Raw genomic sequence first — 27,739 nt, forward strand, 5'->3', positions numbered from 1 at the left:
TTCAAATAATCCCACCATTATTGAATCAGTGCCAAACGTCGGAAACAGGAACTACAACAAGAATTCACTTCCACCACTTCCACATGTCGCTTGCTTGCATCACCCTAACCTATACAATTTTTAAAGAAAACGCCGATTTTTTTTTATACAATACAATCTGGTCTATTTTTTAAAGAAAACTTGTGTCATTTTTATTGTAAAAATAATAAATAATAGTTTATAATTATGTCTTTGAAACTCATTGCAAAGTGTAGTGATCCACCGTTAGGTAATTAATACAAATTTTAACGAATTTTTCTAACCAAATTTTCATAATTTTCTAATTTTCCCAAAATTATCTATTTTTAAATATATATACATATAATATATGCAAAGAGTACTCTTTCTTTTTCTATACGATTTTTCAAAAATAACTTTCAATAAATTAAATTATTCTTGAAAAAAAATTCGAATTTTTTTTGTTCGTAAAAAACTGTAATTTTTATTATTTTTTTCAGGTGCTTTGATAGTTAGTGAGATTGTTTCTTTGGAAAAGAAAGTTAAAATTGATGTAAATTGGACGGATGATTGGAAAGGATCTGGAAATGTACAATTATTTGATAAAGAAGGATGTTTAGTTGGAGAAACTGACAATGATGTTGCTCGCTATTTAGCGAGAACAGTAGATTTTAATTTGTATGGTAAGAAGAAAATTTGCATTTAAATACTTACATATTTTTTATTTTCACAGAGCTAGAAAATATTTTACATAGATTCTTTTTTAAATTTAATGTTAAAAATTTTATCGCTTAAGCTAAATTCCATTTAATTTTGTAATAGCAAAGTTTGACGAAATGTATATTTAATTTAACTACTTCATAAATTATAATTTATACATTTTCTATTTATTTAAAAAAACTGTTAACAAAATTTGTTTTCATTTATTAATTGATAAATTTAATATTATTTATTACAAACCTTATATACGAAACAGTCGTAAATCATTTCCTAAACGTAATTCTGTTTACATTTATTTTTATACAAAATCCTGTTTTTTCTCAAAAATGGAATAAATTTGGACCATTTATACTTTCAATCTCAATTTTTTTAATATTTTCTATTTCATAATCACACTTTTTACATAAAATCCTGTTTTTATTTTTTTTTTAAAGAAATTTTGGACCATTTATATTTCTCTTTTAAAAATAAAAGAAAATTTGTTTATAAATTCGATTTGTTATATACAATTTCTAATTGAAAAAAGAAGAAATGAATAAATTTCACGATCATTGTTAGAGTTAAGGAAAAATCTAACGGACAGTCAAAACAAAAGTTAGTCCAATATAATAATTTCGCAATTTTAAAGAAAACGATAAATTAAATTTTAAATTCGTTTTGGTGTAAAGGCGAAAAATTTCATTTTGAACATTTAAAACGATTGAAAGTTGCATTTGAATAAAAATTATAATTTTTTGCTAATAAGAAACATTTGTTAAATTTTAGATTATATTAATTAAATCATTTATTATTGATAAAAAATTATTATTTTTATTTAAATATAACTTTAAATTATTCTGGGAATTGGTCAGGGAAAAATAAGGGATTTTTATTAACTGGAAAAAATTAAATGGTTAGAATTTATAAGAAAATTCTGATTTTTTGTGTCTTTTTTTTGCCTTAAACATGAAATTACCACAAATTCTATAAAAACCTTCAATGTCTTTCTATTTCTGACAATAATTTCCTTCAAAATAACTTAATTCTTGAACAACTGCTATAAAGTTATTTACTTATAAATTATTTAGGTAATGAAGTATTTTTTTTTTGAAACAATTTAATTTTAATTCTGTTAAAATTAGTATTTTAACCGAATTCTTTGAAAAAATTAAACTATCTTAGTAAATATCAAAATTTTTTCCAAAAATTCAATTATTTTCAAAAATTAAAAAAAATTCTCATCTTAAGAATTCAATTATTTTCAAAATTAATAAAATTCTTCGCAGAAACTTAATTATTTTCAAAAAATCTAAAAAAAAAATTGTTGTCAACATTTCAATTATCTTTATAAATAAATAGCAAAATTTTTCGACAAAATTCAATTATTTTCAGGAATTTTAATAAAATTCATTGCAAAATTCAATTATTTTCATAATAATAAATAATAATCACGAATAATAATATTTATCATCATAAGAATTCAATTATTTTCAAAAATAAATTCAATGTTTTTGAATATTCTATTATTTTGATAAAATTTCCAAAAGAATTCAATTATTTTTCGAAAAATATCAATATTGTTTGAAACTTTTTTATAATATTCTTCGCAATTATTATTCAATTATCTTTATAAATAATAAAACTTATTGCAGAATTTCAATTATTTTTTAATACAATTTTAATCAGATTTCTTGAAAAATGTAATTATTTTTAAAAATTTTATTAAAATTCGTTAAAAGAATTGAATTATTAAAAATTTGTTGATAAAATTATGTATAAGATTACAATTTTAAGAAATATTCAATTATTCTATAATAAATTATCTATGTTTGCATTTAAATAATTGAATTCTCATAGAATTGCAACTAATAATTGCAATTTTTACAAATAATTGAATTTTCAGGCCTCGGATATTGGACTTTTTTCGACTATTTTCAAAAATTACGACTTTTTCAACTTTTCTTTCGAATATTGCAATAATTTTTAGTATAAAATGCAACTTATTTTCGAAATTTACAATTGAAAAGAGTTTCAATAAATATTGAAATTTTGTAAAATTTAGGTAATTATTGAAAATAATAAATTTTTTCCAAGTATTTTGTTAGAATTTTTGAAAATCAACATTTGAAGAATTTGAATTGCAAATTTTGAAAATAATTGAAATTAAATTCATCGGAAGAATTTAATTTTTAAAACAATTTTTAATATATTAATATATATAAGAAGTTATCAATCCTCCAAGTCAATCATTCTTCAATATTCTTATATATATTAATATAATTTCACCAAGTGATAAATTCAATAATATTAAATTTTTAATATATTTCGAATAAATTCAATTATTTTCTAAAATCTTAATAAATCCTTCGAAACAATTCAATTATTTTTATAAATGGTAAAATTCTTCGCAAGAATTCAATTATTTTTATAAATATAGTAAAATTCTTTGCAGGAATTCAATTACTTTCTAAAATGTTAATAATTTCTTCGAAACAATTCAACTATTTTTATAAATTACTTTAAATAAATTTTCAAAATTTACAATAAAAAAGAGTTTCAATAATTGAAATTTTGTAAAATTTTATTGAAAATAATTGATTTTTTTCAAAATTTTTGAAAATAAACTTTAAAAGAATTTTAATTGCAAATTTTGAAAATAGTTGATTTCTCAGAAATTTTAATGAAAAATCTTGAAGTGTAAATTTAAAAATGGTAATTAATGAAAATTAGCTTCAAAAAAATTATATTAAAATATTTTTGAAAATAATAATTCTTAGAATTTTTTGCATTCTAATTTTTTCAAAATTCAATTATTTTCAATATTTTCAAATACAAATTTCCAAAAATTCAAATACATACAAAAAATAATAACATTAAAATTTTTTACAATTATTTTTAACATTTTAACAAAACATGACTTTTTTAGATTTAGGTACATATTAAATTTTTGGAGAAATCACGTTTATATTAATAATTAAAATTCTTTAAAAATTCAATTATTTTTTTAATAGAATTTACCAAATTCCAATTGTTTGGAAATTTTGCCATCCTATATAATTGAAAAACTATTATCTTTCATAAATTATTTTAAAAATATTTTTTAAAAATTAATTTTAAGAATTTCTTTATTAAAATTTTTTGAAAATTAATTAATAACTTAAAAAACATGGACAGTTAGAATCATTATAAAGAACTGAATTTTTGTATTTAAATAATAAATTTGCTTATATTGTGGCCTTAAGGTCACAATATAAACAGATTTATTTGACGAAAATTAAGGTCCTGAAAACATTGTAAGTTGTATTTAATTAATTGAATTCTTTAAGAAGTTTAGGAAAATATTATTAAAAATAATTGATTTCGAAAAGAAGTAGAAAAATAGAAAATAATTGAATTTTAAGAAAATTAAAGTTGTAAGTTTTAGAAGTTATTAAATTTGAGAAGGATTTAAATAGAAATTTTTTGAATTTTATTCCCGTATAAAAAACATGCAAGAAGTATTTAAATATTTATTTAACGAAATTATTCAAGTTTTAAATAATTAAATTTAGAAATCAGTGAAAGATCAGAAAAATAAAAAATAAAAGTTTTGAGACGACACTGAAGTAAATAAACGACTTTTTCGACTTTTTTTCTATTTTAAATTGACTAAAGCGACTTTTTTTTGCACCTTAAAGTCGATCCAAGGCCTGCATTGTACTAACTTTTGTTTTTGATTATTCGTTGGATTCGTCCTTAATTAGTAAAATATTTAGCGATTATTATTTCTGCCATAAAAACAAGTATTGAAAGACTGTGTCCAATTAAAATAATAAAAATACATTTTTCATTAACACTTTCCTCAGTTTCCGGCTCCTTTTCACGTTCATAAATACTTGTCATTGTGAGTTGTTGTCTCCATTTATTATTCTCCGACTTCCACAAACCAGTTTCCAAAATTCTCATTATTAATTCATTGAATTTTCCAACGAACGGCGAACCAGGTGCCATTTTTAGTGTCTTGATAGATCGTCGAAATAGTTCCTTAACAATTTTCATTTTTGGTCTCGAATATTTGCTCATTTGTTTTTGAATTTCAATTTTGGCCACAATTTCAGGATAAATACAGGTCACATTCTGATGTTCGACCAACATTGTCATGCAGTCACGTATTATCACCGATTTACTAAGCAACCAGAGTTCATCATCACTAGCGCCTATTTTTGCATTCTCTCTCTCGACATAACTATGAAATGCAAATATTAATTCTGATTTTCTGATATCGTTGATTGTTAGAAAATCCATTTCCTTTTGGAATGGAATAAGCATTTGTGTCATTTCGAGAAAAAACCAGGAGGAATACATCATCCATGCGAAGAATAAAAAGACAAATACAATTTTCTCACGAAACTTCTTTGGCAATGTTGTGGAAAGACCGAGAATTAATTGTATAATGTAGATCGGTTGGGAAAAGTCTTCACTGAATCTAAATATTCTCGTTACAATCCAAACTGAGAATATTAAAACAATCATGAAAATCGTTGCCCAGAGGAAATTTAACGAAACCTTGAAACCATTTTCCCTCATTAAAATTGGTACAACCGCCACTAATTCCGAAAGTTCGATAAAATTGCTCGTTTCAATAGCTCTCGTTTCATTTGCACCCAATGCTGTTCGTAGAAATCGCAAAAAATCATATTCACCTTTTACCAAATGTTCCATTGTTTCATTTTTTCTCCCCCTACATTCTGCTATCGAAAAATTTAGAGCATTGGAAATAATTCTTATTGCCGTTCTTGAATCCGGTCGAGCGTTTATTTTTCTTTGAAGCATTGAATTTAATTCGCCAACTTTTAATTGATAACCATGTAAATTTGTCAATTTATCCGGAAATAGATTCACGCTCGAGGAGAATTTTCTTTTCCCAAAAATTTCGTTGAATTGATTGAAAGTAAAGAGTGTTGTATTTTCCACTAAATATGCCTCAAGATTTATGGGGCGAATTTTTTTCTTAACAATCCGAAGAATACTGAAATTAATAAATTTCTTTTGCCACTGTTCTTGAAATAATTGTCTGTAAATTTTTTCATTCAAATATTCCGTGTCAATGTGAATTAATAGACATTTTGGTCGTGTTCGTGAGCCTGTTAAATTTTTCTCTATAAAATCGAATGCAATTTTAAATTTTGATTGCCAATGTTTTGTATTTGTATTATTGTGAGTTTGTTGAATTAATAGAAATAGTGTTGTTGGTGCGGGATTTTTTAGTAAAATTGTCTCAGTTAGAAAATTGTTGTCCAATATTTCGATATCAACTGTCCAGGTTGCAATTCTTCTTCCAATTTCTTTAATTACATCATTGTTTTCCGTTTCTTTGGTGAAAATCACAACTTGATGGGGTTTAATTTTATTTTCGATGTTGGATGATAATTGCTGTAGCCAATTTTCATTTTTACAATGAACGCAGCTTATGATTATAATTATGAGGAAGTGAAAAAGTGACATGACTTTTAGCATTGCCAGCAAGAGACTAAAAAATAGTAGCAGAAAATAAGTCTTTTTTTCGATTCATTTGTTTGTACTTCAATAGGACATTAAGTGGAACGCTATAAGTGAAAATAGTTTACTAAAAATGTGTTTATTTATTTCCCCTAAAAGTAAAAATAAAATATGTGGGTCAAAATTGTTTTTATTCGAAATACAATTTCTTTCGAAATGCTTTAATTTTATTTTCTTAATTAATTACATAATTTGTTAATTAAGATTCAAAATTTATTTATATTTAATTATTATATAAATATGATTGTTTATAAAAATTAATTAAATAATAGAAATAAAAAAGAATATAATATCTCAAGTAAAAAGTGTCGAGGAAAATCAATTTTTTTGTACGATGTTTATACAATAGTTAAATATTGAAACTGGTTTATTTTTATTTGAGTTAAAAAAGAAGTTAACTTCCTGAATATTTTATTTTTAACTTTCTCCTTTATTTATAGTAAAATTATATTTTTAATAAATTTCTGTCAAATATAATTATAATTATTTATTATTATTGCATACAATTACATAAAATTATATTTAATTATTATATTGAGTGTAATTATTATAATTATTCAAAATTCTGAAAACGAAAGCCACAGATCTGGGAAATCAGGGAATTAGGGAAAATTCATCAAAAGTACTAGAAAATATTAACAAAATTTCATTTTTCTTGGACTTTTTTTGTTTTTCTTGTAAATTTTACAGGACTCGGATATTATGACTTTTTTCGAAAATTTTAGAATATTTGAAATTTTGAATTTTTTCTATGAACTTTTGACGAATTTTAATTGCAAATTTTTAAAATAATTAAATTCTCAAAAATTTTAAGGAAAATCTTCAAGTGTAAATTTAAAAATGAAAATTTGGTTCTAAAAATTATATTAAAATATATTTTAGAAAAAAAAAATTCTTAGAATTTTTCCATTCTCATTTTTTAGAATTATTTTTAACATTTTGGAGAACACAATTATGTTAAAAATTTGTAATTAAAATGTTTCAAAAAAATTTATTATTTTTCTATAATTTACAGAAATTTTTTTAAGAAATTAAATTATTTTCAAAAAATTACAGTACAATATTTTTAAAAAACTAATTTTTAGACTTGTTTTATCATAATTTTTTAACATAATTAATTATCTTCGAACAAAGTGAATTAAAATTCTTAAAAATTTAATTTTATAGACTTAATAAAATTTTGGAAAAAACATTATTTGTTTATATATTATTTTATAATTAAAATTCTTTAAAAATTGTATTATTTTTTTTCATATTTTTCAAAAATTCTTTTATTTTTAAAAGTATTTATCACAATTATTTTAAATAGATTTTATCAAATTTCAATATTATTTGGAAATTTTTCAATTGTACATTTAATTAAAATAATATCTTTCAAAAATTATTTTAAAAAATTAGTTTTATGAATTTTTTTATTACAATTTTTAATAACTTTTTATAATAAACAATTATGAAAAAAAATTGAATTTTTGTATTTATATATAAGTCATTTAGAGGTGAAATTCAGTTAAAAATTGTAGAAAATAATTGAGTTTTTGAAGGACTATAGTTGTAAATTTTAGAAAGTATTCAGAAGGTTTTAAATTGAAATTTAAAAAATAATTTAAAAAATTAAAATCCTGTAGAAAAACGATTAAGAAGTATTTAAATATTTATTTAACAAAATTATTTAAGTTTTGAATTATTGAATTCAGAAACGAGTGAAAGGTGAGGAAAATAAAAAATAGAATTTTTGTGACAACACTGAATTAAATAAAACGACTTTTTTTCGACTTTTTTTGTATTTTTAAATTTTAATCAACTAAAGCGACATTTTTTGCGCCTTAAAGTTGATCCGAGGTCTGATTTTAAAATCACCAGGAATTAATACTTTATTACTTATAAATTATTTAGAGAATAATTTTACTTAAAAATTTAAAAAATAATTGAATTTTATAAGTTGCATTTTTTGAAAGTATTCAAATTGAAATTTTAGGAACTTTGTATTTTACATTATTCTACTTAAAAATTCCAAATGTAATTGAATTACAAAAGGTTTTAATTTAAAATTTCAGAAAATTTAAATTTTAAATAATTTTAATTACAAATTCTTAAAAAAATTTGTTTTTTTGAAAAATAGTTATTCAAATTTTGTTAAAATTAATTGAATGTAATAATTGAAATTTCGTAAAATTGAATTTCATACAAATGGATTTCAGAATTGTTTTCGGTGAACTTTCTTTTGTGTTTGAATAATTAGTTGAATTCGCAAAGAACTTTCTCAAGAAATTATTAAAAATAATTGATTTACTGAAGAATTTTAGTTAAAAATTTAAAAAATAATTGAATTTTATGAGTTGCCTTTACAATGTTTATAAATAATTGAACTTCAAAAGGTTTCAATTTCAAATTTTAGAAAACTGAAGTTTTAAATAATTTTAATTTCAAATTCTCAAGAAGTTACATAGTTTTTTTGAAAAATTTCTATTCAAATTTTATTGAAATCAGTTAAATTTGTAAGTATATTTTTAATTAAAAAATTTTCAATAATTGAAATCTCGTAAAATTGAATTGTAAGCAAATAAATTTGAAAATTATTTTAAGTGAATTTTCTTTTTTTTTTTGAACAATTGAATTCTTAAAGAACTTTCAGAAAAATTATGAAAAATACTTGATTTACAGAAAAATTTTAGTTCAAACTTTCAAACATAATTGAATTTCAAAAGGATTTAAATTGAAATTTTAGTAAACTTCAATTTTATATAATTTTAATTTTAAATTCCTAAGAAGTTACTTTTAAGAAAATCTATATTAATAATCGTTGTATTCCGGTAATCTGTTCGCAGTTCAAAGTTAGTTGTTTGCTCTTTTGTTCCCTAACTTTTTAAATAATTTTCCTTTTTAAATGTTCTGAAAATCATTGACTTCTTCCAAGTATTTATCAAAAAATTTGAAAATAATTCAATTCTTGGCAAGATTTTTATTAAAATTTTTAAAAATAATTGAATTTTTTTGAAGAATTTATTTCAATATTCTGGAAAATAGTGGAATTTCATTAAAATAATTTTTAATAAAAATTTTGAAAGTAATTGAATTTTATGTTAATAATACAATTATTTTCAATAATTGTGAGAAAATTCTTGGCAAAAAGTCAATTTATAAATAATAAAAATCTTCGTAAAAAAATTCAATTCTTTTTATATGATTAATAAAATTATTATCAAGATTTCACTTATTTTTAACAAAATTTTAATTAATTTTTTCGAAAATTTCAATTATTTTTAAAAATTTTGTTAAAATTCTTCGAGAAAATTCAAATATTTAAATTTTTAATTGAATTTTTCACAGAAGTTCAATTATTTAAAAAAATTTTAATAAAATTCAACTATTTTCATAAATAATAAAATTTTTGCTGCAATTCAATTATTTTAAATACAATTTTACAAGAATTTTATCAACATTTTTTCAAATAAAACTGAATTCTTTCTAGAAAATATAATTCAAATATTGTATTGAAAATAATTTCATTCTTGGAAAGATTTTTATTAAAATTCTTTAAAATTATATGGAAAATAATTGACTTCTTCCGAAACATTTCATTATTTATGAAAATAATTAAATTCCTTTTAATAATTTTATTATTTATAAAAATATTTTAATTCTTGCGAAGAATTTTCTTATTAATATAATGAAAATAATTGAATTCTTGCGAAGAATTGTTTAATTTATAGAAATAATTGAATTGTTTCGCAGAATTTTATCTGAATTATTAAAGGAATTTTATTAAAAATTTTTTAAATAATTATTTTTTTCAAAAGAATTTTATCAAAATTGTTGAAAATAATTGAATTTATAATAAAATTTTTGAAAACTATTGATTTTAATTAATAATTCACTTAATAAGTGAATTTTTTAAACTTTAAATCTGTAATAATTGAAAAATTGATTTTTATTCTTGAAAATATAACATTTTTTAATTTACAAAATTTGCTAGTAATAATAATAATAATAATAATTGTTAGTAATAGTAGAGATAAAAATTATAGCAATAGTATTAATTATAATTTTAATAATAGCAATGAATGTTTTCTTATTTGTCTGTTAAAGAATTTTTTTGTTTCTAAAATAGAAAAAATTTTCAAATTATTTTTTGAATGCTTTTATTATAATATTTTTAATTTATAAATGTTGAAGAAAATTATTATAATGAACTTTTTAAAGAGGAAATGAAATGAAATAATTAAATCGAAAAACGATAATAATTTCAGGAAATGATGATCCATTGGATAGAACTGAAGTAGATCATTGGCTTTCATTTGCAATTGGACCACTTCGTGGAACTCAAAAGTTAAATGAATCTCTGGATTATTTGGATAATTTGCTAATGCCAAGAACATGGTTGGCTGCAAAACGATTGACAATTGCTGATATTTGTGTATTTTCTGCTCTTTCATTGGAAGAGGAATTAGTTTCAAGTGGAAAATATCCAAATATTGCGAGATGGTATAAACATATTCTTTCTCTTTCTGCTTCTAAGACAGCAATGGAGATGGTTGCAAAAAATAGAAAAACTTCTGCTACAAAAGTTGTTAGTAAGCCCCGTGGAAAACCAAGTGAAAAGGAAAATAAAGGACAACAGAATTCCAATGCGAGAAAACAGGAGGGTAAATTTATTGAACTTCCTGGCGCTGAGATGGGAAAAGTGAGTCTTTCATTAAAACTTTCTTTATGGAAAATTTAAAAGAAGTTAATTAAAATAAAATAAATCTAAAGCTAATAAAAAATTAATTTAACATTTTTATTTACTTTTCATTTATACAATTTTTTATGGATTTAAAATGTTTCTATATGACTGTTCATTATTATTTTTCAGGTCGTGGTTCGATTTCCACCCGAAGCCAGTGGATATTTACACATTGGCCACGCAAAAGCTGCGCTTTTAAATCAATATTACGCTGAAAATTTCAAGGGTCAATTAATTATGCGTTTCGACGATACAAATCCAGCAAAAGAAAATGTTGAATTTGAAAAGGCAATTCTTGAAGATTTAAAAATGCTTCGAATACAGCCCGATCGTTTCACTCACACATCGGATTATTTTGACCTTATGCTGAAATATTGTGATCAACTGTTGAAGGAAAATAAGGCATTCGTTGATAATACTCCTGCTCAGGAAATGAAAGATCAACGTGAACAAAAATTACCATCGACTAACAGAGATAATTGTAAGTCCTTTTTCGAAATTAATTTTTGCATTTTTTGTTTAACAAGTTTTAAATTTAATTTAAGGTGACTTTCTGGTCAAGGATTTCAAAAAAATCGGTTTTTCTTTTTTTGCTTTAAAATGTTCCTTAGTATCATAAAAATACTGTCCCTTTTGGAAGATGTCACCTAAACTTGCGAAAATGAACTAAAAATACTCAAAACCATTTTTTTAATTCTCTTCTTGTAATTTGTAACAAAATCTAAAAGAAATTTTTGCAATAACTATAAATATAATATATTTTTTACAATAAGAGTTTAAAAAATTGTGTTTTTTCTGACAATTCTGTACCTGAAAGTACCCTTATAGAATTTATGAACTAATTTTTTTCAAGAATTTGTTTCTTTATTGTGACTAGAATAGTCAAAACTTTTTAAATTTTATTTTTCCACTTTCAGCGGTTGAGAAAAACATGAAGTTATGGGAGGAGATGAAGAAAGGCACAGCTAAAGGTTTAGAATGCTGCGTAAGAGCGAAAATCGATTATCAATCTGCAAATGGTTGTTTACGGGATCCAACAATCTACAGATGTAAACCAGAGTCACATCCACGTACCGGCAATAAATACAAGTAATTTTTTACTATAATATTTTATTTTCATTCAATTTTTATTTATTTAATTACAATATTTTACTATGTACTAAAATTAATTATTAATTGGATGACAATAGAGCAATTCCTCGCCAAGTGATCATAAGAATTTTCGACGATTTTAGCAATATTATAAATACTTTCTGAATTTGTTCCTTTATATACATGGAATAAAAATGTATAAAAGTTTTTTCAAAATTCTTACTCAAAATTTTGGTCGGTTTTTCAAAAAATGCACATAACTTTTTTTCTTATTAACCGATGAAGATAATTTTTTTTGAAAAATACTCATAATAAGAAGTACTTTAAAGAAAAATGAAATGTTAAAACAGTTTTTAATTAATTTATTTTTTATCAATCAAACATTATTTTAATAGGTTTTTTGATTAATTTTCTTAATCAATAAAACTAAAAAAATATATTTTACGATCTTATGATTTTTTTAATCATAATCAGGGAAAAGTCAGGGATTTTTATTAAAAGTACTGGAAAAAATTTAATTTGTAGAATTCATAAGAAAACTCTGGAATTTTTGTGTCTTTTTTCTTTGCCCCATAAACTATGAAACTACCACGAATTTTAATACAAAAACATCAACATTTTTTTCTAATTCTGACCAGAATGAATTTTTTAATATTATTTAATTATTTCAAAAGTTTTAATGCAATTATCTTAATAAATAACAAAATTCTTTACAAAAATTTAATTATATTTAAGAATTTTAAAAAAATTATTTACAAAATTCGATTATTTTCATAAATAACAACATTCATCACAAGAATTCAATTATGTTGAAAAATTAAAAAAAATTCTCGTCAAAATTTCAATTAATCTTAATAAATAATAAAATTCTTCACCTGAATTTAATTATTTTAGAAATTTTAATAAAATTCTTGGCAAAATTTTAATTATTTTCAAAAGTTTTTCGCAATTCAATGATTTTCAATATTTACTATTTTCATAAAATTTACCAAATAATTTAATTATTGAAAAAAGATTTTGTTACAATTCTACGTGAACATTCAATTATTTTCATCGCAAAATTTCCAATATTTTTAATACAATTTTAAATATATTTGAGATTTAAATAAATTCAAATTTAAGAAACATTCCATTATTCAATAAAATAATAAAATTCGTTGCAATCATTCAATTATTTTCATAAATAACTTTTCATTCGTCACAGAAATTTAATTATTTTCAGAAATTTTTAAGTAATTCTGCAAAAGAATTCAATTATCTTGATAAACAACAAACTTTTCCACATAAAATCAATTATTTTAAGGAATTTTAATAAAATTCTTTTCCAAAATTCAATTATTTCGATACATACTATATCAAAATTTATCATAAGAATTCAATTCTTTTGAAAACTAATTAAATACTTTTCGAAAATAAAAGTATTTTCAAATTTTTTTAAAAATTCCCGTTAAAAATTAAATTACTTTTTTTATAAATAAATAATTAGCGAAAATCTTCTCAAGGATTAAATTATTGTCAAAAATTTTAATAATATTCTTGGCAAAATTTCAATTATTTAAACGAAATTTAATCAAAATTCTTCACATAAATTCAATTATTTTCATAAATTATTATTTAAATTCTTTTCAGGAATTTAATTGTTTTAAAAAATGTTAATAAAATTCAAAAAGTTTTTAATTATTTTCAAAAATTGTTATAAAATTCTTTAATATGATAAATTTCAGTAAAATTTTAATTAAATTCCTTAAAAGAAATTAATTATTTTCAAAAGTTGTTAATAAAATTCTTTGTTAAAATTAAATTGTAAGAAACATTCAATTATTATAGAAAAATTTTTTTATTTTTGTATTTAAATAATTGAATTCTCATAGAATTTTCTAATAAAAATTGATTTAAAAATGAATAATTTCAGTTAAAGTTTTAGATAATAATTAATAATAGGTATTAAGAGCATTAGGGGGGAATATTTAGAAATAATTGAATTTTGAAAAGGTTTCGAATTCAAATCTTTGTAAAATAAGTTATTGAATTTCAAAACATTTTGAATTTATAATTTTTGAAAATCTTAACTCCTATGGAAAAATAACTATGATTAAATTTATTTAAAAAAGAAGTTGTTGATGTTTTTGAATAACTTTACAATGAAAGAAATTCGTAAATAAATTTATTGGACCTTTTTTTCAGACTCTAATCATTTTTAGAGTGAATCAGAATATTCTTTTCTGGTCCGGGAAAAAGTTAAAATTTTGTCTGGAAATCAAGAAAAAGTCAGGGAAAAACGAAACTAAATTTTTGTGGCAACCTTGATTTTGTTATTTACGACAATAATTAAATTTTTGCGAAGAATTTTATTATTTATGAAGATAATTGAATTTTTTTCAAGAATGTTATTAAAATTTTAGAAAATAATTGAATTTCTGCGAAGAATTACTTTAAAATTTTTAAAAATAATTGAATCTAATTGAGAAATTTCATTAAAATTGTACTAAAAATATTGGAATGTTTTGCGAAGAATTTTATTGAAATTTTTTTATAATAATTGAATTCCTGTTAAGAATTTTGCCATTTGTAAATATAATTGAATTTTTGACAAGAATGTTATTAAAATTTTAAAACATAATTAAATTCCTGCGGAAATTTTTGTTATTTACGAAAATAATTAAATTTTTGCGAAGAATTTATGAAGATAATTGAATTTTTGACAAGAAATGTTATTAAAATTTTAAAACATAATTGAATTCCTGCGAAGAATTTTGTTATTTATAAAATAATTGAATTCTTGCGAAGAATTTTATTAAAACGTTTGAATATAAATAATATAATAATTAATTAGTTTATTGGTATTTTTTTAAAAATATAAATTATAAATTTCAGAGCTCGGTAAAATGGTTTTTCAAACCCCTTTAAAATGTCATTTTGAATAGTTTTTTTCACTTGAAATGGCATTTCAAAAACCAGTTTATCCAGATATGTTAAATTTATTATTATAATAATTTTTTTAGCACGTTTTTGGCACCTAATTTAAAAAAAACAATTTACCTTTTCACGTATTTGAAGGAAAATAGATACTGTGAACCCTGATATTGTACTTTTCTGGTTTTACTAATATAGAATTTTCATTTTGTATATATAAAACTTTTCTCAAAGTTATTTTCTATTGTTGACGATTTTCTCACATTTGCCGATTTAATAAATGTGTGTTTTATTTTCTTAGGGTTTATCCTACCTACGATTTCGCCTGTCCAATTGTCGATGCTGTTGAGAATGTCACACATACATTACGCACAACTGAATATCACGATCGCGACGATCAATTCTATTGGTTTATTGAGGCACTGGGTTTAGATCGTCCTTACATTTGGTCTTATTCGCGACTTAATATGACAAACACCGTTTTGTCGAAGAGAAAATTAACCTGGTTTGTCGCTGAGGGTTTAGTTGATGGCTGGGACGATCCTCGATTTCCAACAGTTCGCGGTATTCTCCGTCGGGGAATGACAGTCGATGGCTTGAAACAATTTATCATTGCACAAGGAAGCTCGAGATCTGTTGTTTTTATGGAATGGGACAAAATATGGTCGTTCAATAAAAAAGTTCTCGATCCCATTGCCGTCAGGTATGAAAAACTTTCTCAATTTTCTCCAATTATATAAAAGTAGAAATTAAATGTTTTTGTATATTTTTATATATTGAAATTTTAATTCTTAATTATATTTTTCTCATTTCTTATTTTATGTAACTTGGTCATGAATTTTGAATCAATTTTAAACTTTTAGTATTTGATTTACACAATTCAATTGTAATTAAGTCTGAAGTTCGCAACGTTTTTAAAAACAAAAATAAAATAATGCGACAATTTTTTTTTACTTTAGCTTCAAATTTATGTTATTTTTGAACAATCGTCTTTTTAGTAGGTAACAATTTATTAAGAATTTATGCACGTGGAAATTAGAGATGAATTTAACTTGAGAAAAAATTTCTTTTTTGAGTTTTCGTTTTTTAAAACGTTGCGGACTTAAGTCTCAAAAATTGCAAATCTTGTGTTTGGTAAAATAAATCGATGAATTTTTTTGCAGATATACCGCATTAAATGCTGGTGAGCTTGTAAAAGTGACTGTGAATGGTGCTAAAAATGAATCTATAACTGTTCAAAATCATCCAAAGGACCCGTCGATTGGCACAAAACAAGTTCGAGTTGGTCCAAATGTTCTTATTGAAAAAGTTGACGCCGAAACATTAGTAGAGGGACAAAATGCGACGTTCATCAACTGGGGTAATCTTTTGATAAAAAAAGTGAAAAAAGAAAATGGAGTCGTTGTGGGTGTTGAAGCAGCACTCAATTTGGAAAATAAAGACTTCAAAAATACGGTGAAACTTACTTGGATTGCACAAGATTCTGCTAAAAGTGGTAGTCAATTCGATTCAAGTTTAGTGCCATGCTACGCTGTTTATTTCGATCATATCATCAGTAAACCCGTCTTGGGCAAGGATGAGGACTTTAAAAATTATATTGCCAAGGATACAAGGGTAAATTTGTCAAAATTTTATTTTTAATTGATAGTAAAATATTAATCTTAACACAAAATATTCATTACTTCATAACAATAACAATAAATCGATTTACGGACCGTAAAGGTCCGTAAATTAAAATAAAGTCCGTAAAAGACAGTTTTTTTTAAAAAAGGTCCGTAAAGTCCGTAATTTGATTGAAAATGCAAAAAAGTTCGTAAATTTACTCGAATTTAACGATATAATTTGGAGAATTTCAGAGAAATTGCAAATGATTGCCACAGAAATTCAATTATTTTCAAAAGTAATAAAATTCTTCGCAGAAATTCAATTACATGTTCAAAATTTTTTAAAAATTCTCGTCGAAATTTCAATTATTTTTAGAAATAATTAAATTGATCTCCGAAATTCAATTATTTTCAAAAATTTTGATAAATAAAGTTCTTGGCAAAATTTTAATTATTTTCAAAAATTTTCCTCAATTTAATGATTTTTAATATCTAGGTACTATTTTAATAAAATTTTCCAAAAGAATTAAATTATTTAAAAAAAATTTAATAAAATTTTCCAAAAGAATTAAATTATTTGAAAAAAATTTAATACAATTCTACTCAAACCTTTAATTATTTTCATAAAATAGTAAAAATTTCACAGGAATTCAATTATTTACAAATTTTTTATAAATTTACTCGCAATCATTCAATTATTTTCATAAATTTTAATGAAATTCTTTGTAGAAATTCCATATTTTTCAAAATAATTTTAATGAAATTCTTCGTAGAAAATGAATTAATTTCAAAAATTTGTCAAAATTTAGTTACCTATTTTCAATGTCTAATATTTCAATAAAATTTCACAAAAGAATTCAATTATTTAAAAATAAATTTTAATAAAATTCATCTCAAGAATTCAATTATTTTCAAAAGTTAAAAAATTCTTCACAGAAATTCAATTATGTTGAAAAATTAAAAAAAAAATTCTCGTCAAAATTTCAATTATCTTAATAAATAATAAAATTCTTCACCTGAATTCAATTATTTTAGAAATTTTAATAAAATTCTTGGCAAAATTTAAATTATTTTCATAAGTACTAAAATTCTTCGGAACAATTCAATTCTTTTTAATACAATTTTAATAAAAATTTTTAAAAGAATACAAATATTTTTAAAAATGTTAATTAAATTCGATTATTTTCAAGAATTTCAATAAAAATTCAATTTATTTCAATAATTCTGATAAAAATCTTTAGAAAAATCCAATTATTTTTATAAATTGTAAAATTCTTTACAAAATTGCATTTATTTTTATAAATAAGAAAAATCTTTTCAGGAATTCAATTATTTTCATAAATAATCATTTCAATTATTTTTAATACAATTTTAATCGAATTCCTCGAAAAATTTTAATAAAATCTTAAAAATTTTATTAAAATTCGTCAAAAGAATTCATTTATTTAAAAATATATTGATACAACTTTTAATTGAGAGTTCAATTTTAAGAAACATGAAATTATTCAATAAATTATTTTTGTTGTATTTAAATAATTGAATTCTAGTAGAATTTTCTAATAAAAATTGATTTAAAAGTGGATTTCAGTTAAAATTTTAGATTATAATTGAATATTGAGAGCATTAGAGCGTAAATTTTTTTAAGTAATTGGATTTTGAAATGGTTTCAAATTAAAATTTATGAAAATTTGAATTTTTTATATTTTAAATTAAAAATTCTATGGAACTAATTTTTTTCAAAAAACTTAAACGAAATTTTTTAAAATTATTTCAAATTTTTATTTTCTAATGTATATTTAATTGAAGAATTTCCAAATAATCGAAATTTTGTAAAATTGAATTTTGTAAACAAATGAATTTGAAAATTCTCAAAGAACTTTTTCAAAAATTATTAAAAATAATGCATTTATAGAAGAATTTTAGTTAAAAACACGAAGAAAAAATTAATTTTGGAAAAGTTACAAATTATTGCAGAAATTCAATTATTTCCAAGAGTAATAATATTCTTTTCAAAAATTAAAAATAATAGAATTCTTCTTAGGAATTTAATTATTTTTACAAATAATAAAACTTATCACAGAATTTCTATCATTTTCAATACAATTTTAATCGAATTTTTCGAAAAATGTAATTATTCTTAAAAATTTTATTATAATTCGTCAAAAGAATTTGATTATTTAAAAATTTGTTGATAAATTTCTTTATGGGAATTGAATTTTAAGAAACATTCAATTATTCAATAAATTATTTATTTTTGTATTTAAATAATTGAATTCTAGTAGAATTTTCTATTAAATATTGAATTAAAAAAAATTAATTTCAGTTAAAAAAATTAGATAATAATTGAATATTAAAAACAATATAGCGTGAATTTTAAGAAATAATTGAATTTGGAAATTAATATTTTTGAAAAAGTTTAATTGAATTTTTCTTTATTATTTTAAGTTTTTATTTGAAGAATAAAAGAATTGAAGAATTTCGTAAAATTGAATATTGTAAAGAAATGGATTTGAAAATTGTCAAAGAACTTTTTCGAAAATTATTAAAAACAATTGATTAAAAGATAAGAATTTTAGTTAAACATTCTTGAAAATAATAATTGAATTGATAATGATTTTATCATTCGGTTTATAGTTTTAAGTAAAATGTTGTTTTATTTGACTTGGACTGGTTATATTTTTGTCAGTAATTGGTCCGCAATTTTTAATTTTTGATCCGTAAAGTCCGTATTTTTAAATACTTTCACTGGTTTGAGCCCTGATTATATATAATATTTATCATTTATAGTTTTATAATTATAATAAATCATCAAGAAGAATAAAAATTAATTTTTAGTGTTTTAGGGATAAAGAAATATTTTTTTCATTTTTAGAAAGAAGTTGAGATGATGGGAGAAACTGAGATGAAGAGGATAAAGCAAGGAGAAATTATTCAAATTCAAAGGAAAGGATTTTTCCGTTGTGATGTTCCATATTCACCAATTAACGCCCACTCATCTCGTGAACAACCTTTAATTTTATTCCATGTTCCCGATGGACACACAACAACTCCAATTACTCAAACTACAAATAATCAAAGCGAAAAAAATACTCAACCCACCAAGCAAAAGGTAAATAAATAAATTTCATTTAAAGCCTTTTTGTTATAACGCTTTTAATATTCAGTTCTTTTTCAAAATTTTAACTGAAATTCTTTCATAAATAAATTCTTATTAGAATTCAACGATAATTGAATTATTTAAATACAAAATTTTTTTAAAATTTTTAATTGTTTTCCAAATGTTTAGTTATTATTCTTTAAAAAAAATTAAAAATAATTTTTTGAAGTGAGAAAATAAAATTCTTTGAAATATAAAATTTATTTCAATGAAATTTGAGAAAATTCGCGATTTTTAAAATTTTTTTATAACTATTTTCGAAAATTTAACTATTTCTAAAAAATTTTAATTACGATTTTTGAAATACTATTTTTTCAGATTTTTAAAATTTAATTTTTAAAATTTAATGAATTTTTGTTTAAGAAATATTTGAATACTTATTGTTATTTATTTGCCCACCGGGAATTAAAAGTTCAAAATATTTTCCATGTAAAAGATTTCGAAATGTGATTACAATTTCTAAAAATTAGACCTGCAATCCCATTTTTAAAATATTTTCTACAATTTTAACTGAAATTCTTTTTTAAAACAATTCTTATAAAAAAATTGTATAAAAATTCAATAATTGAAATACAAAAATAAGTGATAAACAATTGATTATTTCTAAAAATTGCAACTGTAACTCTACTTTTGGATTTTTTTTAATTTGACAAAGTTAATTCAAAAACAAGGTACTAAAGATTTGGAATAATTTTGGTAATTTTTTAATACTTTGGATAAAATTTTCTTACTTTACGGTCCTGTGAAAATCCTGTTATTGTCAAACTCATGATAATTTGAGCTGTAAAACAAAAATTTGAAATCAAAAAGTTCTAATTTCACGTGAGAATGAAATATCTCGATTATTTTTGTATAATAATATTTAATTCAAAAACAGATAATGATTTTTCGTGTTTTTTTACTAAATTCACGTTTTTTGCATTTAACGAACAAAAATAAAAAAATTGAAAAATTGAATAAAAATTGTAGAAGACGAGAGAAATAAAATTTCATTTAGAAATAGTAAAAGGTATTTTGAAGTTTTATGATCAATATATGAATGAGAAAGCATTTTCTTTTTGTATTTACACATGCTTTTTCTGTTTTGAAATCCATAAATACTTGATCTACATTTTATGCTTTTCGATACAATGTGCTGACCATCACATTCAGTTATGTTCTCGAGTATATCTTCACTTGATCTTCACATAGTTTTATCCCCACTAGTTTCCAAAGAGAAGGGGTCTTAAGTCGTTTCCTTAACAATATGTCTATATTGTCGACGATCTCAGTATCTAACAGGAATATTATTCTTGTAATTCACGTGCCAGTTTAGAAAACGTGTTCCTTTACGTCAATCAAACTTTAATTATCTTTCCATATGTTAATAAAATGTTAAAATTAAAATTTAAAATATTTTAGTGAGAAAAGGAGTTGTGAATTATTTAAGAGAAAATTTGCAGGTAAAATCCGAGGTATTTAAAATTGTTCTATAATATGGTAACATTTTTGTGAGGTTAAAAACAAGAATTTGATTAATGAGAGAAAATCTATTATTAATTTACAAATATTACAAAAATATAATTTTTTATAATTTAAATAAAAACATAACAATTAAATGATGATTATAGGTTTAACAATATTTAAATAATTTACATTTTTTTATCAACTTTACAATATTGGTTATTTTAGTTAAGATCATTATTATTATTATTTATATTTATACTATTTATATTCAAAACCTTTTTTAAAAATTTATCGTCAACATTTCAATTATCTTTATAAATATTTATTTATTTATTTATTCAAAGCAAAATTTTTCGCCGAAATTCAATTATATTCAGGAATTTTAATAAAATTCATTACAAAATTAAATTATTTTCATAATAAATAATAATATTCATCACAAGAATTCAATTATTTTCAAAATTAATAAAATTCTTCGCAGAAATTAAATTATTTTCAAGAAATCTAAAAAAAACATTATCGACAACATTTCAATTATCTTTATAAATGAATAGGAAAATTTTTCACAAAATTCAAATTATTTTCAGGAATTTTATTAAAATTCATTGCAAAATTCAATTATTTTCATAATAACTAATAATATACATCGCAAGAATTCAATTATTTTCAAAAGTAATAAAATTCGATTAAAAGATGTAAACTTGTTTTTGGATTTTTTTAAATTTAGTAATGATTTTGAAAGTTGGTTTTGTTAATAATCGACATTTATTTCAATTTAAAATTTGTTAAATTTTAATGTGGATTCTTAACAAAAACAACCTTCAAGATATTTACTAAAATTCAATTATTTTCAAAAATTTTAATTCAATTCGGGTAAAAATTTCAATTATTTAAAAAAAAATCATAATTCAATTATTTTCATAAATTTTAAAATTCCTTTAAATTTTTTTCATACATAACAATATTCATCACAAGTATTTAATTATTTTGAAAAGTAATTAAATTCAATTATTTTCCAAAATTTTAATAAAATTCGTGTCAAAATTTCAATTATTTTCCAAAATTTTCTTTTATCTAATAATTTGTATATAATTTATCTTAAAAAAATTTCCTAAAAGAATTCAATTATTTAAAAATAATTAACCATAAATTATATTCTATACAAATTCTACACAAATATTCAATTATTTTCTAAAATAATGAAAAAATTCCACAAGAATTCAATTATTAAAAATATAATTTTATAAAATTCTTCACAATAATTCAATTATTTTCATAAATAATACAATTCATTGCAGAATTTCAATTATTTTTAATACAATTTTAATCAGAATCCTCGAAAAATGTAAAATTATTTTAAAAATTTTTATTAAAATTCGTCAAAAGAATTCAATTATATTTAAAAATTTGTTAATAAAGTTCTTTACGAGAATGCAATTTTTAGAAACATTCTATTATTCAATAAATTATCTATGTTTCATTTAAGTAATTGAATTCTCGTAGGAGTTTTTAATAAAAATGGATTTAAACATTAATTTCAGTTAAAGTTTTAGATAATAATTGAATTTTTGAGAAGTGACTAATAATTGCAATTCTTAGAAATAATTGAATTTCGTAAAGGTTTTAAATTAAAATCTTTGAAAATTTAAATTTTTTATATTTTAAATTAAAAATTCTATGTAACTAATTTTTTTTCAAAAAGCTTAATCGAAATTTTTAAAAATTATTTCAAGTTATTATTTTCTAATGTATATTTTGAAGAATTTCCAAATAATCGAAATTTCGTAAAATTGAATTGTATAGAAAAGAAATTGAAAATTCTCAAAAGAACTTTATCAAAAATTATTTAAAATAATTGATTTTAAGAATTTTATTTAAATATTGTAGAAAATAATCTGTGAATTGAAATGAAATTTAATTATTATAAGTGATTGAATTACAAAAGGTTTTTTTGAATTAAAAATTTTTGAAATTCTTAATTCCCATGGAAAAATAAAATAATTATTAATATATATTTATATAATTTAAATATTTATTTAAAAATAAATAAAAATAAACTATTTTGAATAATTTTACAATTAAATTTAATAAATGTAATGGAACATTTTTTGAGTGTGTAATAATTTTTAGAGTAAATCAGAATATTCTTTTGAATCAGGGAGAAAGTCAAAATTTTGTCTGGAAATCTTTTTTTTCTGTTATTAAACTCAAACTTCTTTTTCTTATTTTATATGAAATCTTTATTTTTTAGATAAAAAAATTACTTTGTTGTTTAATAAATAAATAATTTTTCTTTATTTATTATTATTAACTTTTAATGTTTGTCATGAAACAAACCTTAATTTTTAATATCTAAATTTTCCGCAAAATTTTGTATATATTTGAAAATATTATATATTTTATGACGATTTAAAAATCCAACAGAAACAATTTGTATTTTAATAAATAAATTATTTTTGAATTGCAAAGAAAGTTTTTTAAACAACGTTTATAATAAAAATAAATAATTTCTTATTCATTTGTAGACCTTAATATTTTAAAATTAAATAATGACTAAATAGAAATTTTCCATTTTTTCAGAATAATGATCTGGTTGAAAAGCAGAATGAGAAAATTGTCAACCAAGGAAATAAGGTGCGCGATTTGAAAGTTGCGAAAGCCGATAAAGGAACAATTGAAGCTGAAGTGAAGATACTATTGAGTCTAAAAGCCGAATACAAATCACTTACTGGAGTTGACTGGAAACCTGGTGCGATCGTCAAGGCAGAAGAAAAAAATCCACAAGCGACAGCATCAAAAATGTCGAATTCAAATGCCAATGATCTATTTGCTCAAATACAGGAGCAAGAGAACAAAATCGACGAGGAAGCAAAGAAACTCTCGATATTGAAAGCTCAATATAAACAAGCAACCGGACAAGATTGGAAGACGGGTGCAATTTTAAGTCAAGCTAAAAATGAGACCAAATCGGCTCAATCAATTTCGAATGATATTGTCAAACAGGGAGACAAGGTTAGAGAATTAAAAAGTCAAAAAGCTGACAAGGGGAAAATCGATCAAGAAGTCAAGGAGCTTTTGAGACTGAAGGTTGAGTATAAATCGGTGACGGGAGAAGAATGGAAACCTAGTGCGGCTCCAGCGGTAAAAGCTCCGGTTAATAATGCTGAAGGTCTTTCGAGTCAAATCGCAAAGCAAGGAGACAAGGTTCGAGACCTAAAGACCAAAAAAGCTGACAAGGCGGCAATTGATCAGGAAGTGAAAGAACTTTTGCGACTGAAAGGCGAATACAAATCGGCAACGGGCGCAGAATGGAAACCTGGTGCAGCTCCAGCGGTAAAAGCTCCGGTTAATAATGCCGAAGCTCTTTCGAATCAAGTAGCCAAGCAAGGAGACAAAGTTCGAGACTTAAAGACCAAAAAAGCCGAGAAAGCGACAATTGATCAGGAAGTAAAGGAACTTTTGCGACTGAAAGCTGAATATAAATCGGCAACGGGCGAAGAATGGAAACCTGGTGCGGCTCCAGCGGCAAAAGCTCCGGTTAATAATGCCGAAGGTCTTTCGAGTCAAATTGCAAAGCAAGGAGACAAGGTTCGAGACCTAAAAACGAAAAAAGCTGACAAGGCGGCAATTGATCAGGAAGTGAAAGAACTTTTGCGACTGAAAGGCGAATACAAATCGGCAACGGGCGCAGAATGGAAACCTTCACCAACCCCACAAGTTAACAATAACTCCAAAGTAAACGAAATTTCCCAAAAAATCACCCAACAAGGTGACAAAGTCCGACAATTAAAGACAAATAAAGCAGAAAAGAATGTTATCGATCAGGAAGTGAAAACTCTTCTCAGTCTGAAAGAAGAATACAAATCACTCGCCGGTCACGATTGGAAACCATCAGCAGCACAAAGTGATAAAAAACCAGAAAAAACGAAAGTCTCGAAATCGAACGAAAAATCACAAAAGAAATCCGAGAAAGATGAGAAGGTAAAGGAGGACACAAAAACAGGAACACGATTAGGACTCGAGGCGAAGAAAAATGAAAATCTTCCCGATTGGTATTCACAGGTGATCACCAAGAGTGAAATGATTGAATACTACAATGTCTCCGGTTGTTACGTTCTTCGTCCTTGGAGTTTCTCCATTTGGGAGGTAATCAAGGATTATATTGATTGTGAGATCAAAAAATTGGGAGTGGAAAATTGCTATTTTCCAATTTTCGTAAGTCAAGCTGCATTGGAGCGGGAGAAAACGCATATTGCTGATTTTGCACCGGAAGTTGCATGGGTGACGAAGAGCGGAAGTTCTGATCTTGCCGAGCCAATTGCTATTCGTCCAACTTCAGAGACTGTTATGTATCCTGCTTATGCAAAATGGCTCGCATCTCACAGGGATCTGCCACTGAGGCTCAATCAGTGGAATAATGTTGTGGTTCGTATTTTTATTTTTTATAAAAACTTATTTTTAATTTACTACTATTTACTACTACTTGCAGGCATCCCAGCTGTTCCACTTTTGCCCCCTTTTTTCAATTTTGTCACCTTTTTCCCCTTTCATGGTGATTTGTCCCCTTTTTCACCTTTTTCTAATAAAAAATAACAGACAAGGTGTCCAGCTACCTTAAAAGCCTTGAAAAGTACTTGAATTTTTTTTGCTCCTTGAAAACCTTGAAAACACCTTGAATTTTATGACAAAACCTTGAAAAATTAAAATTCTTAAAAATGAGATTTATTTTCTTGCACGGTTGCCACAGGTCAGGGAATTCAGGGAAAAGTCAGGGGAAGTAAAATTGGTCAGGGAAAAGTCAGGGATTTTTAGTAAAAGTACTGGAAAAAATTGAATTTTAAAAATTCATAAAAAAACTCTGAATTTTGATGTTTTTTTTTTGTTTGCCTCGTAAACTATGAAAATTATCACGAATTTTAATACAAAACCTTCAATTTTTTCAATTTCAGACAATAATTTATTTTTAAATAACTTAATTTTACAAGAACTATCATAAAATTATGACTTATAAATTATTTAATGAATCATTTTTACAATTTTCATAAATACTAGATTGATAGAAGAATTTTAGTTGAAAATACTAAAAAAAAATGAATTTTGGAAAAGTTACAAATAATTCCATAAATTCAATAATTTTCAAAAGTAATAAGATTTTTCGCAGAAATTCAATTATATTCAAAAATTTAAAAAAATTCTGATCATTTCAATTATATCTTCAGAAATAATAAAATTCTTCTCCAAAATTCAATTATGTTCAAAAATTTTTTTTAAATTCTCGTCAAAATTTCAATTATCTTTATAAATAATAGTTATAAATAATATCTTTATAATTATTTTTAAAAACTTTAATAAAATTCTTGGCAAAATTTCACAGGAATTCAATAATTTACAAGATTTTTAATAAATTTCTTCGAAATAAATCAATTATTTTCATAAATTCGTCGCAGGAATTCAATTGTTTAAAAAAAATTTAACAAAGTTCTTTTCAAGAATTCAATATTATTTTTAGAAATAGTAAAATTCTTCACCGAAATTCAATTATTTTTATAAACTTAAATAAAATTCGTTGGAAGAATTAAATTATTTTGAAAAGTAATAAAAGTCTTCGCAGAAATTCAATTATGTTCAAAAGTTAAAAAAAAAATCTTGTCAAAATTTCAATTATCTTTATAAATAATAAAATTCTTTAATATTCAATTATTAAAAAATTTTTTTTTAAATTCTCGTTAAAATTTCAATTATTGTTATAAATAATAAAATTCTTCTTCAAAATTCAATTATTTTTTAAAAACTTGAATAAAATTCTTGTTAAAATTTCACAGGAATTCAATAATTTATAAATTTTTTTAATAAATTTCTTTGAAATAATTAAATTATTTTCATAAATAATAAAATTCGTCACAGAAATTCAATTATTTAATATGCAAAATTTCATAAAATTTTTCGAAAAATATCAGTTATTTAAAAAGATTTTTATAAAATTCGTCGCAAGAATTCAATTATTTAAAAAAAATTTAACAAAGTTCTTTTCAAAAATTCAATTATTTTTATAAATACAAATAAAATTCTTCACCGAAATTCAATTATTTTAGAAAAATTTTAATAACATTTTTGGGAAAATTTTTAATTATTTTCATAAATAATAAAACTCATCGCAGGATTTTAATTAATTTTTGATACAATATTCTAATCAAATTCCTTGATAAATGTAATTATTCTTAAAAATTTCATTAAAATTTGTCAAAATAATTGAATTATTTAAAAATTTGTTGTATTTTAATAATTGAATTCTCGTAGAATTGTCTAATAAAAATTGATTTAAAAATGAATAATTTCAGTTAAAGTTTTAGATAATAATTAATAATATTAAGAGCATTAGGGGGGAATATTTAGAAATAATTGAATTTTGAAAAGGTTTCGAATTCAAATCTTTGAAAAATAAGTTATTGAATTTCAAAACATTTTGAATTCATAATTTTTGAAAATCTTAACTCCTATGGAAAAATAACTATGATTAAATTTATTTAAAAAAGAAGTTGTTGATGTTTTTGAATAACTTTACAATGAAAG

At 22.2% G+C, this 27,739-nt stretch overlaps 1 protein-coding gene across 3 annotated transcripts in view; it reads left to right on the forward strand.

The window, feature by feature from the left end:
* The first annotated feature begins 66 nt into the window (after positions 1-66).
* Positions 67-27,739, forward strand: part of LOC122503324 (bifunctional glutamate/proline--tRNA ligase) — a 34,515-nt gene continuing 6,842 nt past the window's right edge. Inside the window, exons 1-9 of one of the 3 annotated variants that reach the window (XM_043613815.1) lie at positions 67-268; positions 498-680; positions 10,482-10,915; positions 11,087-11,438; positions 11,875-12,046; positions 15,264-15,665; positions 16,126-16,576; positions 19,439-19,675; positions 23,750-25,594. In XM_043613815.1, the coding sequence (XP_043469750.1) occupies positions 226-268; positions 498-680; positions 10,482-10,915; positions 11,087-11,438; positions 11,875-12,046; positions 15,264-15,665; positions 16,126-16,576; positions 19,439-19,675; positions 23,750-25,594 (4,119 nt within the window). In that variant the 5' untranslated portion in view covers positions 67-225. Of the gene's footprint in view, positions 269-497; positions 681-10,481; positions 10,916-11,086; positions 11,439-11,874; positions 12,047-15,263; positions 15,666-16,125; positions 16,577-19,438; positions 19,676-21,012; positions 21,178-23,749; positions 25,595-27,739 lie in introns of those variants that run through there. The other 2 variants (XM_043613816.1, XM_043613817.1) reach the window with 2 other exon arrangements.

The sequence above is a fragment of the Leptopilina heterotoma genome, unplaced genomic scaffold (genome assembly GCF_015476425.1).
Source record: "Leptopilina heterotoma isolate Lh14 unplaced genomic scaffold, ASM1547642v1 Lhet_26, whole genome shotgun sequence".
Lineage (NCBI taxonomy): Eukaryota > Metazoa > Arthropoda > Insecta > Hymenoptera > Figitidae > Leptopilina > Leptopilina heterotoma.